Genomic DNA, 14,650 nt, shown 5'->3' with positions numbered 1-14,650 from the left:
TGCCAGCGAGCATGAGCCCCGGGCGTAGAGCTGGGCAAACGGTTGCCCTTTCATGCCAGACTCCTGGTGGCAGCACTGGGAGCCGGGGCCAGGGCTGGGGGCGGGGCCTGAGGCCCCGCTGTGGGCAACACGCACACGTATGTGCGTGCACCCACAGGTGTGCACACCCGTGGCCCTGTGGCTCCTGATGGCAGCGGCATTCCTGCCCTGTAGTGCCAAGCCATGGCAGACAGGCAGAAAGCAGGGCAGTCTGCCACTTCAAAAGGCTGAGATTTTTCATCCTGAATTAGCAGATCTGTGCAACAAGAAAGGGAACACATTTAAACGAGCCATTCCACGGAACGGTCTCTCACAGGCGTGTGGGAAACCACAGCCACTTTTGGACTGTGTGTGGGGGCAGGTAGGCCCTGCCATAGCCAGCCCTGGGGGCTCTATGGGGCTCATGGGGCTTGGCCCCCACCCTTTTTGGGGCAGGGCAGCATCAAGGGTGGGGGTGCTAGGCCTGGAGGAGTGGTCCCTCGAGAGGGCCCCCGGTTTCCAAGGTGTTGAGGGCCCCCAGGATGGTCGACCTCCAACACAGCCCCCCACTCCAGGGGCCGCGTGACGCAGGCCTGCTGCTCCAGGGTACCAGGACCCCCACCCACCTTTCTGCAGCCTGGATCCAGGCCTGCCCAGGGTCACACTGCCTGCTCTGGTCTCTCAGCCTCACCACCAGCACCAGTGGCTAGAGGCTGGGGGGCACCCGGGAGTGGGGTCTTCACGGCGGAAGCAGGAGGAAAGGACCCCCAGTGCCCAGGACAGCACCCCAACCCCCACTCTGGGCAGGTGAGGGACCTTTGTGGGCAGATGTCCTGGGAAGCGCTTCCGCTGGGCCTGGGGCTAGCTCTCAGTGAGGCGACAGGCAGGGGGGCACTGAGGCTTTGCCCAGTGCTGGGAGCCCCTCACAAGGCTGCTGGTGACCAGTCCGGCATGCCACCCGCTGGGGTGCCCCCCGCGGACTCTGCAGAGGCCCCCACTTTGGCCCCGAGGTTTCCCATGAGACAAAAGAGGAAGGCAGTCACATCCTGTGACCCCCTTATCCCAGCTCAGGCCTGGACTCAGCAGGTGTGACCTGGGACTCAGTGATCAGCTCCCCAGGCTCCATAGGACCCTCCAGGGCCTTTTAGGACCCCTGATGTTCCCTAAGGTTTTCTAGGCCCCTCCACTGACCCTCCACCTGGCTGAACTCTGCCCTGTGGGTCAGGTGAGCCTTACCAGGGATGGTTGGGATGAACCAGAGCTGTCCTTGCCATAATCTTCACCCAAGGAGACAGGGAGGTGGGGTTTGGCCTGAGGTCAGCAGAGGGCTGTCCTGCACCTGCTCTGGGTGTCCCGGGCACTGTGTTGAGGCCATGAACTGGGGTCCTCTCCCCAGAGGCCCATCCCAGGGGGGAGACTTGGGTGGGGCCTGGAGGCATCAGGCAAAGCTGGGGCAGAGGGCAGATCCCAGCTCTTTCTAGACGATCCCTACGGGTCTTAGGGTCCAGCCGTAGCTGAGAGACATCTTGGCAAAAAAGACAGCTGGGCTGGCTGGCGCTGCGGGGGTCCACACAGGTGACTGGGCTGCTGTGAGGACAAGCTGCAGCGGGGGCGGGGGGTCCCCTGCAGGATGCCCTTGGCTGAGGCGGTGTGCAAAAGGCACCCTGGAGCTGGGAGCTGGCAGGGTGACCCTAGGGGCTTGGGAAGCCTGGCTCCAGAGCGAGTGGCCCACATGCCTGGGCGGGCCCTGCTCCAGCACCCCAACTTGAGGGGCTTGCCCGGGTCCTAGTTTTATGGACAAGAAGACTGAGTTTCAGGGTGCTGGCCCCAGAGACTGCGCAGCTCCACACCACCATGGCAAGGCTGCAGTCAACTCCTGCTGGCCCAGGTCCCTGCCACATGGTCCTGGCTGTGGGGCGAGTGGCAGGAAACCCGAGGGGGGATATCCCACCTGCAGATGTGGCCACCGGCCGGCAGTTTGGGAGGCCCGTTCCGAAGGGAGTCCCTGTCCAACACCCAAGGCCGCTGACTCTCCGCCAACCCCTACCCTCTGCCCCAGCTGGGGAAGGAGGATGTGTGTGTGTGCGCGCGCGTGTGCGTGTGCATGTGCGTGTGTGCCTGTGTGCCTGTGTGTGTGCACGTGTGTGTGTGCGTGTGCGTGCGTGTGTGTGCACGCGTGTGCGCGTGTGTGTGCGCGTGTGCGTGTGCACGCGTGTGCGTGTGCGCGCGCGCGTGTGCGTGTGCGTGTGCGCGTGTGCGTGCGTGTGTGTGCACGCGTGTGCGTGTGCGTGCGCGCGCGTGTGCGTGTGCGCGCGTGTGCGTGTGTGTGTGCGTGTGTGTGTGCGTGTGCGTGCGTGTGCGCGCGTGTGCGCGCGCGTGTGCGTGCGTGCGTGTGTGTGCGCGCGTGTGCGTGTGCGTGCGTGTGTGCGCGCGTGTGCGTGTGCGTGTGCGTGTGGAGGGAGCTGCATTGTTGATGCCTGGAGGGGAGGTGGGAGTGCGTGTGTGCACACTGTTGGCATGTGAACGTGTGCCTGTGTACATGCGACTATGTACCCTTGGGCTCTGCATCCAAGGAGTCAACCAATTCCCCATCAGAAATACTAAAAAAAAAAAAAAAAAAAATTCCAGAACGTTCCAAAGAGGAAAACTTGAATTTGTCAAGCTGGCAACTATCTACAAAGTATTCACATGGTATTAGGTATTATAAGGAATCTAGAGATGATTTAAAGTAAGCGAGAGGATGTGTGTAGCTTACATGCCAATATTACACCATTTTCTGTAAAGGACTTGAGCATCCCTGAATTTTGGTGCCCACAGACTTCACTATCTGTGGGGGGGTCCTGGAACCAATCCCTGAAGTACCAAGGGACGACTGTGTGTGTGCATGTGAGTGCGTGCACACGTGTGCGGAGGGACCCTGGAAGGGTCACTACCACATCGTAGCGCAGGGGGCCGGGGGAGGCGGGGAGGAGGGGAGAGTCCTACTGCAGAGTCTGCCGCTGGGCCTTTCGCAGGGGGCCTGGCAGGCCACCCGGAGCCGGGTCCTGGGCCATGCCCTGACGCTGGCCAGAACCCACAGCCCTCTTGGTCTGAGTCCATCCTGGAAGCGTGTCCTGGAGCCAGCACGGTGCTGCCTGCCCCCTCGGGTGAGCCTGGTGGGCTGAGGGAGCCCGCAGGATGTGCAGGGAGGGTGGGGCCCTATCGTGTGTCTCTCTCAGCTTAGGTGCACCCAAGGGGGTGAGGGAAGCATCAGTTCACGAGGTTTGCTGCTGAAAACCCAGGAAGGCCTTATGAGGATGAACAGCACCGGTGAACTGTTTTAATTTGAAATGGTTTAAATTTCATCTCAACACCCTTGGGTTTTAATTCTAGGAGGTGAGGGAATTTCAGTTTAAGATCTGACTCTGACCTTGTGGTGATAAGCGGTGTCCTGAGAAGCAGGCTGTTAAAACGTTCCGAAGATTCCTGGGGTTTGAAATCCTTAGGAAATCTAATTAACGAAGTTTGTCTCTTTGGGGAGATGTCTTAAAAAGTTCAGAGGGATTAAATATACTAAACAGATAAGACTATAAGGAAGGCTGAACGCCAAAGAATTAATGTTCTTGAACTGTGGTGTTGGAGAAGACTCTTGAGTCCCTTGGACTGCAAGGAGATCCAACCAGTCTATCCTACAGGAAATCAGTCCTGAATATTCACTGGAAGGACTGATGTTGAAGCTGAAACTCCAAAACTTTGGCTTCCTGATTCGAACGAAGAGCCGACTCACTGGAAAAGACCCTGATGCTGGGAAAGATCGAAGGCAGGAGGAGAAGGGGAGGACAGAAGATGAGACGGTTGGATGGCATCACCGACTCAATGGACATGAATTTGAGCCAGCTCTAGGAGACGGTGATGGACAGGGAAGCCTGCCGGGCTGCAGTTCTCGGGGTCATAGTCGGACACACCTTAGCGACTGAACAGTGACAATGAAATACTAAGGAATAAGTGAGGGCATATACGAAGGTTGCTAGGTTAGTAGCCGTTTTTAAGCTGAGCTTTAAAGCTTTCTTCCTAAAGAAAACCCGGGGTAAAGGGGACACGAGGCAGGAGGGCGCCCAAACGGGGTGCGGGGCACGAAGCGGGAGCGCGCCCGAATCGGGGGCGGGGGGCGGCAGGAAAAAGGCCGAGGACGGAGGATGCTCAGGGGAAACCAGGTGGAATCTTTACTCAGAGAAAAGCGACAGAGCTAGCGGCTCACGCGGGGCAGGAGGGGCGGCTACAAGGAGGGGCCTGGGAGCAGGGGCGCGACCACAGCGACCACAGCGACCACAGCGGGGGCGGCTTCGGGCGAGGGCGGCCACAGGCGCTGCGAAGACAGAGCGAGGAGCGATGAGGGCGCGCGGGGCAGGGCGGCCGCAAGGGCAGCCCATCGCCCACCTGCGGGCGGGGACCGCCAGGCGGAGCTCCGCCCTCCCGCCTCCGGGTCACCTGACGCCCCGCCCCGCCCACAGCCCCGCCCCACGGCCCCGCCCCGCCCCAGCCCCGCCCGGCCCCGCCCAGCCCCGCCCCCGCGCCCCCGCCCCGCCCCCGGCCCCAGCCCGGCAGGCGGGTCTCCAGGGCGGAGAGCACTCCCGGGTAAGCCTCTAGCAGACTGGGCCGGAGTACCCCGGGGCCCCGGTCCCTAACCCGGGGCACACCTACGCGGAGCAGCTGCGACTCAGAGGCCCTCACTGGGGGGCTGGGGGCGGCGTGCTCCCCGCCACCTTCTGCGCCGCCTCCTTCTCTCCCTGCAGCGAGGCGTCCCCGGGGGGCTTCCCGGGGGGCTTCCTGGAGGGCTCGGTGACCGCCGCCGCGGCCGCCGCGCGGGCTTGCGCCCTGGACGCCTTCCTGGGCCCCTCCTTGAAGGCGTGGTAGCTCGCGGACAGCCAGGGGGTCTCCGTGCCGTGCTTGCGGCCCACCGGGTAGGCGCCGATGGCCGCCAGGAGGCTGCGGTGGTGCTCGGGGTCCAGCTCGGTGTAGTACATCTCCAGGGTCAGCGGGGTGCAGATCTTGTGCTGCGGGAAGGGCGGGTCAGGGGCGCGAGCGGGGCGCCGTGGCGGGCGGGGCCGGTGGGAAGCGCCGCGCCCCTGGGCTCGGGAGGCCAGGTCGGCCGGGGTGCGGGCGGCATGTTCCAGGGCCACCCGCGGTTGGGCGGTCACCTTCTGCTTTTAAGCAGTTCGATAATACTGGAGGCAGGGCCCCTAAATGCATTTATTTCTGCCGTGACTTCAAGTCACCAAGGGGCGGCCTCCGATTCAGAACTGAAGGCGCCACCAAGAGCCAGCCCCACACCGAAGGCGGGTGGCTGACCCGCCCGCATCCCGCGGGTCCCCAGGGTGTCCCAGCGAGTGCGGGGCGTTAGCAGCCTGGTGAACCCCTGGACGTGTAGTGAGGACTGGTGGCCACTGTGGGGTGCGTTTTCATCGTGGAAACCACGGGGAAAGGAGAAGGATTTAATTACTGAAAACTTCAGAGTCTCAGAAAAAATACACTGAAAAAAATCATTTCCTTATGAGGAAAGCTGATAGAGGAAGAGGAGGAAGGGGAGCCCCTTGCCAAGCGCAGGGAAAACTCTCCACCGCCACCTGCTTCCTTAGGCTTCACTGTTCAGAAAGAGAGAAAACTTCACTGTACAGGGAGAGAAAACTTCCTGCTGAAACACCTTTTCTTTGAATTTTTCTAAAGGTAAAACGTGACTGTTCCTGGGAGGTGATGTTCCCACAGAGCTAGGAACACCCATTGCCCTCTTGTTGGCAGTGGTGGGGAGGCCAGTCCTTCCCCTGGACTCCCCACGGAACCCTCCCTGGCACGGGGCTCCACGGCCCTTCCCAGGCCCAGTGCCCAGCACGCCGGACTTACCCGAAGCAGGAAGCCATCCGGGCAGCTGAACTGGTCGTACCAGATGGCCTTGTACATGATCAGGAGGCAGCCCATGAGCGCCATGGTGAAGGCGATCATCCGGCCCGTGGGCATCTGGGGGTGGACAGGTTGGAGGGAGAGGGGAGGGTGAGGCTGGGCTGGGGGCGGGGGGACGGGCAGTGGCCTCTCAGAGAGGAGGGCGAGGAGGGGCAGACCTGTCACTGCAACATGAGAGGCTCCAGAGATCACTCATCAGGCTGAGCGAACTCCAGGAGAGGGCAGAGGACAGAGGAGCCAGGCGGGCTCCAGTCCTCGGGGGCGCAGAGTCAGACACAACTCGGTGACCGAACAACAGATTATAAAAGCTGTCAGTAATAAAGAGCTAGAAACGGAAGGGAAAACACATTTGATAGATACACAGCAGGAAAAGTGGCTCTGCACCATACGCGGGAACCTGGGAGTCACGGAGGAAGAGACACAGGTGACCCAGGAGGGAGGGTCCGGGGCAGGAGCAGGTGGCACGTCTCAGGGCAGGACCTCCGCTGACGGCGGTGGCTCCCCCCGGCTTTACAGCAGCGGCCTCCCCGGCAGGAACCTGGTGCTGCCCAGAACTGACCGCACCTCTGATGGGGTGGCTCGCCGTCCAGCTCCTGAGAGCAGGACGCTAACCAGGGAGCCCCGCCCACCCACCCAGCCCCGAGTCTGGGTGCCCACAGCTGGCAGTGCCTGTCCAGGCCCCCTCCCCCAGCCCTGACCCCCAGGGACAGGCCGGGCGCTTACCCTGCTGTGCATGTCCTCTGGGCCCCCGCTCAGCTTCTGGCCCTCCAGGTCGGAGAACTTTGTCGATGGGTCCCCGGAGGACAGCTGGTATTCCGTCTGCGTCTTAATGACCACCTGTGGGAAGGGACGATGCAGGGGGCCCTGAACTAGGAGGGCTGAGAGGGAGGGGGCCAGAGGTCAGCGGGCTTGCAGTGTGGGTGCCAGTGGCGGGGCTCTGGTGGCTACCAGCTGAGGCCAAAGAGATGCTGGAAGTCTGCTGGGGCTGAGGCAGGCCAGGACCTGGCCAGACCATGGAAAGAGGCCCTCTGAGGAAAGGGTGGTTCTGGATGCTGGGGGAGCTGACCGGGTCACATGGCGGGCTCAGCCTGGCCCTTCCTCTTCTGGGTGCACTGTCTTGGAGGAGGCCATACCTAAAGCTGCCTGGCCCACCATCCTCTGTTTCAAGGGCAGGCTGGGAAGGAGCCCTTACCTGGTCAGCGAACGACGGCTGGAGCTGGCTGACGTCCAGGGGACTGATCAGAGGGACACTGTCCATGGTACCCCCGTCCCCAGAGCCTGTCTTCCCAGAGAAGCTGCAGTTCAGCTTCACCATGGTGGACGGCACTCCTTGTCCTGTCCAGAGGCAGACACAGAGTCACTGGCCACCCAGCAGAGGCCCACATCAGCTGGACATTGAGCGGGACCAGGTTAGCCTTGAGGCTCCTCACACCAGAGCTGGGACAGGTCGTGGGCGACCAGGCCAACCTCCTCAGGACGAACCGGGCGAGTCCAGCCACAAGATCATAGTCCCTTCTTGCCCACCCGACTCCTCTGAGCCCCACAGCCATGCAGGTGATAACGCTGCTGACTGGTGACTGCCCAGACACACACACCACAGTCTTCCACTGGCCCACGGCTCCAGGAACATTCTAAGAGTGGCAAGCAACAGAAAGCAATCCCAGACAGAAGCCCGGTGAGTCGGGTGGCCAGACGTAGCAAATAGAAGTACACGACACCAGGTCAGATCCGAATTTCAGATGAGCAGCGGATGCTTTTGCCTTTCGTAACATATCCATGTAATACATAGTACAGGACACACTTATACTAAAAAGTTATTCATTGTCTATCTGAAATTCAGATGTAACGGGGCATCCTTTATTTTATCTGGTGACCCTACTGGAGATGGGAAGTAACGAAGAGCTCCAGAAAGAGGCTGCTGGTGAATAAACCCGAGCTCTGGCCACATGGAGCGCGGGAATCACAGGGCACGTGGGGGTGGGCCTTCTGGGGGGCTGGGACCCCAAAAGGAGCAGGAGTGGCAGGCGGAGAGGACGGGAGGGCAGAGCTCCCCTGGGGAGGGCAAGTCAGCTCCGCCTCTGGGCTGACCGCTGAGGAAAGGAACACAAGAAATGACTGCTGACCGAGAAAGAGAAACACAAAGCATGCTGGGTCCATCAGAGAAGAGAGAAACGGCCCCATGTCCATCAGAAATTAGATCTGCTGCTAAAATCTTCTGACAACTCCAGGCCCAAGGAGCATCACCCCTGAATTCTTCCAATCACTTAAGCAGGAAACAATGCAAATTTCATATGAAACTCATCCAGAGGAAACAAGGGCACCTACCCCAGCTTGTGAGGCCAACAGCCTTGATCTCAGCGTTTGGCAAGGACGCGCGAGAGAGGAGGCTGAAAGCTGTGCCACCCACCAACGCCAGTGACAAGGTCCCAGATAAAAGGCAAGCACAGGGGATCGAGCAAGACAGACAAAGCCTGGGTATAGTTTGGAATTTAGCATCTGAAAAGCAATCAATAGTTTTACCACATGAACAGAATAAAAAAGAAAATTCATCTGGTCAATTTCAATAGTAGCTGAAAATGTATTTGATAAGATTCAACATTTGTTTACTATTTTAAACATTATTGGAATCCCCTGTGGTCCAGTGGTTAGTGCTTTGTGCTCTCACTGCCGAGGACCTGGGTTCAATCCCTGGTCGGGGAACTAAGATCCCTAAGATCCCACAAGCAGTGTGGAAAAACGTCTATTAGCACACTAAGAAAACTTCCTTAATCTGATCAAGATTATCCACAAAAACCCTACAGCACCCCTTACTGAATGTGATCAGAGAAAGCTCTGCTTTTAAAATTGGGTTGGGGACTTCTCTGGACCACTGCTTGGGTCCAGTGGTTAAGAGGCCATGCTTCCATGCAGGAGTTTGATTCCTGGTCAGGAAACTAAGCAGCCAAAAAAAAAACAAAACAAAATAAACAAAAATTGGGAGGGAGATACAAGGCCCTTTATTATCAGTTGTATAAATCATGCTGGTAGAGGTCTCATCCAAACAGTAGGGTAGGAAAAAGAAATAAGAGGTACAAGGCCCGGAGGAGATTAGGTAATACTCTCATTAGTCACAGAAAGCATCTTGTGTGTGTAGAAAATCCAAAAGAATCTGCAGAAAGTTATATGGATTAAAAGTGAGTTAAGCAGAGTTGAGTTTAAGACATTCAGAAATCAATTCTGTTTTTATGTATCAGTGACAAAAAAATTAGAATATAACTTGTTGAAAAATTCCATTAAAACAGTATTGGAAATAATGAGATGTTCATGAGTAGGTCTAAGAAGGCATTAGAAGGACCTCCCTGTGGAAAAACAGGAAACCTTCATCAAAACATTATTGACTAGGACCTAATAACTCCTAAATTCCTTGAACGGGAAGGACATGGTCATGGATTTTGGAAGGCTCCATGTTTACAAATGTCATTTCCCCTCAAAGTGTATAGAGTCAAGAAATCGGAATCAAAAGTCCAAGATGAATGTATTTTTGTGTGTGAATTCAACAGGCTTTGTGATTTTATATGGAAGGTAGAGGGACAAAGACACTCACGACAGCTTGGGAAAGTCCGAGGGGGTCGGGTCTGCCAGGCGGCCAGCTCATCACACAGCCGTGTGGTGTCGCCGCATAGAAGGCCCGCAGACACACCCCACACACGGGTCAGGAGGCGTCCCTGCAAAGCGAGGGCACAGCCACCTTTCAATAAACAGCGTCCACGTGGCAAACGGTGGACCCAAGCCCCACCTCACAACCACAGAAAAATCTACTCCAGGTTGAAAAGCCGAGGTGGACAAGCACCATGGAGACAGCTCAGAACACTTGCCTGGCCTTAGGGAGGGGAAGCCTTTCAGTGTCATGGATAAGCACTAGCCACAAAAGGAAACATCGAGAATAGAGCTACATTAAAATTAAGAGCAGAGGACGAGATGGCTGGATGGCATCACCCACTTGATGGCCATGAGTCTGAGTGAACTCCGGGAGTTGGTGATGGACAGGGAGGCCTGGCGTGCTGTGATTCATGGGGTCGCAAAGAGTTGGACACGACTGAGCGACTGAACTGAACTGAAAATTAAGAGCTCCTTATAACAAACTTATAGTTACCAAACTTGCTTATAGCGGGGGTAGGGGGAGATAAATTAGGATTTGGGATTAACATATACACTATCCATAAACTTTGGCCACCTGATGCGAAGAACTGACTCATTGGAAAAGACCCTGATGCTGGGAAAGACTGAAGGTGGGAGGAGAAGGGGACGTAAGAGGACGAGATGGCTGGATGGCATCACCCACTCAATGGCCATGAGTCTGAGTGAACTCCAGGAGTTGGTGATGGACAGGGAGGCCTGGTGTGCCACTGTCCATGGGGTTGCAGAGTCGGGCACGACTGAGCGCCTGGACTGAACTGATACCTGAACCAGGTGAATGGCAAGGGGCTTCCCTGGTGACTCAGTGGTGAAGAACCCGTTTGCAAGGATGCAGGAGACGTGGGCTTGATCCCTGGGTGGGAAGATTCCCCCAGAGGAGGGCATGGCAACTCACTCCAGTATTCTGGCCTGGAGAACCCCACGGACAGAGGAGCCTGGTGGGCTACGTCCATAGGGTCTCAAAGAGTGGGACGCAGCTGAGTGACTGGGCATGCAGGCACGCGAACAGCAAGGCCCACTGTGGCCAGGGAGCTCGACTCAGGGCCTGTAACGACCTATAATGGGAGAGAGTCCAGACAAGAACAGTCAGATACGTGTACAACCGAACCACTGCGCTGTGCGCCTGAAACTGACACCACTGTCAATTAGCTACACTGAGCTTCTGCCCAAAAGAACACCGCCTTCAGGGGGCAGAGATGGAAACTGGGACTAGGAGCAGATATCTCCAGCTCCTCAGACGGGCAAAGGCTCGTTTGTCCAAGTCCTTACTCTGGGCACATGTGGACGTGAGCTTATTTTGGAAATAGGGTCTCTGCAGATGTAATCAAGATCAGATGAGCTCACACTGGATTAGGGTGGACCCTGATCCAGGGACTGGCATCTTTATAAGCAGGGGGAAATCTGGCCACAGACACGCAGGCAGGAGGCCATGTGAAGATGGAGGCAGCTATTGGAGGGAGGCGGCCACAAGCCAAGAGATCCCCGGGGCTCCTGGGGGCTGGATGAGACGAGGAGGGGTGGGGGGCGCCTCCCGTGGAGCCTGGGAGGGAGCGCTGCCCTGCCAACACCTTGACATCCGCCTCCAGAGCTGTGAGTGAGTGCAGGCTGTGGTGATTTGTTACAGCAGCCCAAGGAAGCCAGTAAGCCTCAGACATCTAAAATGCAGAGAGCGTCTCAATGTGGTCAAGAAACACAGGTAACCCAAGAGAAAAACGGACAGAGGAGGATTTCAGAGGGCCCTGAGTCGAAGTGGGGCTCTGCCTAGGCTGTTGGCTCTGCGCCGGCCTCCCTCCTGCGTGCACACCCAGCAGGACACCCCAACCATGGGACGGCCTGTAAATAGAGCTCTGTTCCTGCGGTGGAGTGAAGGGAAGGAGCCGTGCAGCCTGCAGGAACAGCCCTGAATCACAAAAGAGCACTATGCCAAGCACAAGGGAGGTCGGAGAATAAGCAAGCCACCGCCTGGCTCAGGCCCCATCGGCGCTCAGGCGCTCGGGGGTGCAGCCGGCTCCTGGGTCAGCAGAGCCCCAGGGGCTGCTCAGGGGACCGCGCGCGCTTCTCGTCCCCAGCGGGATGCTGGGTGCCGGGGGCTCACTCATGACCATTAGGCTGCACCCTTGTTTCACGTCCTCTTCTGAGTTTGTTATATTTCAGGACAGAAAAAGTTAAAAACAAAACCAGGGGACAGCGGGCTGGCCACAGAAGTGCCCACACTGTGCCCTCGTCTAGGACTGGGCCCCCACCCTCCCGTAAAGGATGGACTGACTGGCTGTGCCCTCCTCACGAGGACCCTGTGGGGGTAAAGGGTACAACCAAGGGCTGCTGTCCACCCTGAACTCTGAATGTGGCTCCCCGTCCCCACTGCGGAGGATTTCAGAGGGCCCTGAGCGCCGAAGTGGGGCTCTGCGCCACAAAGACTGCCCGGCCTCCGAACGCCCACACTCGTGTCCTGCGAGACCCTTCTCAGGTAACGGCACCACCAGCGCCGTGGTCCTGGGCACAGGCGTCGGCTCTCACTCCACCGTCCAGGCCTTGCTGTGGGCTCCCATGCTGGTGGACCGGCGGGAACGAAGAGGTGGAGCCCCTGCCGGTGGCAGAGACAGACCTGCAGGGTGGTGAGTGGGAGATGCTGGACAGGGAGGCTCAGGCGGCCACTGTGGGGTGGGCAGGAAGCCCCCGGCCTGGGCTGGGAGAGGGGTCGCCCTGCCGTGGACTCCCCAGGCGCCCAAAGAGGAGGGTTTTCTTAGGGTCTTGAAACAGGGCCCTTCCCTGAGCGCCTCGCCTGGGCGGTACAGACCAGCAAAGCGCCCCCACTGCCACCCACCCCAGGCAGGGGGTGAGTGCTCTTCCTGATGTGTGTCGAGGTCTGGCCGGGGCTGGCCTGCGGATGACATGGGGGCATCTGGGCACCTGCCGCAGGGGGGCGGGCCATCTGTCCATCATTCTCCACCAGGACAGCGCTTACGTGATGTCCACTCTCCAGGAGGCAGAGAGGGCCAAGGAGCACCCAGTGCTAAGGGATGAGAAGCCCTGAGAGGGGCGGGGGGACAACCGGGGTGGCAGGGGAGGGAGGTGCGAGGTGAGGTCAGGGCGCCCAGGGCTTGAGGGGAGCGTGGCGGGGGCGGGAAGGGCAGCATCCAGGGGGGCCAGACTGTGGGCCTGCGCAGCAGACGCCCGGCCACTCTCACACCCAGCCCGCGGTTGAGGAGCGCTGTGCTGCGCAGAACGGCAGAGGTGCACCCCGACGCCTGCAGACTGCCGATTGCAGGTTGGTGGCCTCGCCCTCTGGGCAGGGGATGGCCGAGGTCTCCCCCTCGCCCCACCGGAGGTCCCTCCCCCCGGGAGACCCGCCCCTGGGTTCCCTTTCAGCCCCAACTCCTTTGATCGGCGTGACGTCATGTTACATCATCTGGCGTTTCCACGGCAATAGAGACAGGCAGGCCACAGCACGTCTTCTCGAAGAAAGGAAGCTTTGGGGACCCATGTACCCTCTGCGCCTGGTCCCAGGCAGAATGCTGGGGTAGGGCTGGGCGGCACGGGGAAGGCCGGGTCTCCATCATTCCTTTCCCAGGCGGAATCACGTGGACCCTCTGGGCTGGCTGGCTGGGCGCGTTCAGGCGACAGACAGAGCTCGGGGGAGCGGGAGGGCTCTTCCCTCTCCCACCCGCCCCTCCCTCCACCTTGCGGCGTCACTGTGCTTTCTGCAGCGGATCAGCTGCTCCCCGCTCTCTGCAGTGCTCGTCTCCTCTGTGAGACGCGGGGAGCGGGCACAGGATGAGCAGAGAGGCCGGGATCGCGCTCCGACGGGTGGGAGGGCACAGACCCTGAGCTGCCAGCCCCCAGGCAGCTCGGCTGCAGGCCGCGTCACAGACTCGCTCACACGCGCCACCCTGGGATGCTGCGTCACCCGGAGGCGCGCGCCGGTGCGCACCGCGCGGGCACGAGCGTCCTGTGCGCACGGGGCGCGCGTGTGCCGGCGGGGCGCGGGGGCTGCGCGCTCTGCTGGAGCCCCGCGGAGCCCCCCGCACCCGCCCGCCGCGGCCCCGGCCCAGGTGCTCTCCCGCCCGCTGGCCTGCAGGCCAGTGGTGAGCTCGGCTGCCCATTCAAGGGCTGGGGTCTGCGGGCGCCAGTCCAGCCCGAGGCCCGGGCGAGGCGGGGCAGGGAGCGGAGCCTTCCCAAGTAGCCGACACCTGTGGACCCCGAACCTGTGGCAGGTGGTTCAGAGAACTGCCCCTCGGCTTCTTGGCCACTGCCAGCCTTCCCGCAGCCTGCCTCACCACCGCAACCCCGTGCCGCTGCTGGCGGCTCTCCTCTGTGCCCTCGTGGGTCTGAAGCCCCTCCTGCGCCCCCCACCCCAGACCAAGCTGAACCGGCCCTGGAACCGGCGCCCCCTCCTCACTTTCGGACGCCGGCTCCCACTGGCTCTCTCAGACCCGCAGAGGTGGAGCTGGCTGGTGGGGAGGGGGCTGCAGTCACCAAGCGGTGGGGAGAGCTGATGTCCCAGCGGTCCAAGATGCCCCCCTCTACTGAGGAATCCGGCAGCACGTCGCGTCTGTGCCGGACACCCACGGCCCTTCCGAATGTCCAGGCAGGGACCTGCTTCCCCCCCGGGGGCTCCCGGATCCTCCCGGAGGCCTGACAACATCCTGCCCTGGGGTCAGCCGGGCCCCTAAGTGGAGGACCCCTGCTTGGCCAGCTGCCAGCGGGTCCGCCGCAGTGCCCCCCACCCCCACCCCGCACACACACCTCGCACATCCATGCACACACACAGTATACCTGCGACCCCTGCACATACATCACACTCCCCGCACACACACACCACGCATACCTGCGCCACGCACTTGCACACCCCTGCACACACTTGGCTCCACACCCCCACACCCAGACCCTGCTCCACAAGAAACGGAAAAGGCTCACAGGCGTCTCCAAGGGGCAGCTGCGCAGGATGCGGCGGCAGGACAAGGATGCGAAGGAAGGATGCGGTTCCAGACGCTTCTTCGCTGGGGCGGGGCGGGGGAGGGGC

At 60.0% G+C, this 14,650-nt stretch overlaps 1 protein-coding gene across 3 annotated transcripts; it reads right to left on the bottom strand.

Annotated features, from left to right (window-relative positions):
* CALY (calcyon neuron specific vesicular protein) lies at nt 3,310-14,650 on the bottom strand. 3 transcript variants are annotated; one of them, XM_018041715.1, is made up of 6 exons: nt 14,545-14,650; nt 7,145-7,287; nt 6,676-6,789; nt 5,896-6,009; nt 4,695-5,051; nt 3,310-4,363 (listed from the first exon to the last, which is right to left on the bottom strand). In XM_018041715.1, exons 2-5 carry the CDS (start codon nt 7,265-7,267, stop codon nt 4,725-4,727), a joined length of 678 nt encoding a protein of 225 aa, XP_017897204.1. In that variant the 5' UTR covers nt 7,268-7,287; nt 14,545-14,650; the 3' UTR covers nt 3,310-4,363; nt 4,695-4,724. The 3 variants fall into 3 exon arrangements, with proteins under 3 accessions (XP_017897204.1, XP_017897203.1, XP_017897205.1); XM_018041714.1 differs by having other exon boundaries at nt 4,699-5,051; XM_018041716.1 differs by lacking the exon at nt 14,545-14,650 and adding an exon at nt 8,278-8,542 and having other exon boundaries at nt 4,699-5,051.

This window comes from Capra hircus, chromosome 26 (genome assembly GCF_001704415.2).
Source record: "Capra hircus breed San Clemente chromosome 26, ASM170441v1, whole genome shotgun sequence".
Taxonomy (NCBI): domain Eukaryota; kingdom Metazoa; phylum Chordata; class Mammalia; order Artiodactyla; family Bovidae; genus Capra; species Capra hircus.
The sequence above is the reverse complement of the archived record's forward strand: the minus strand, read 5'-3'. Positions and strand labels throughout refer to the sequence as shown.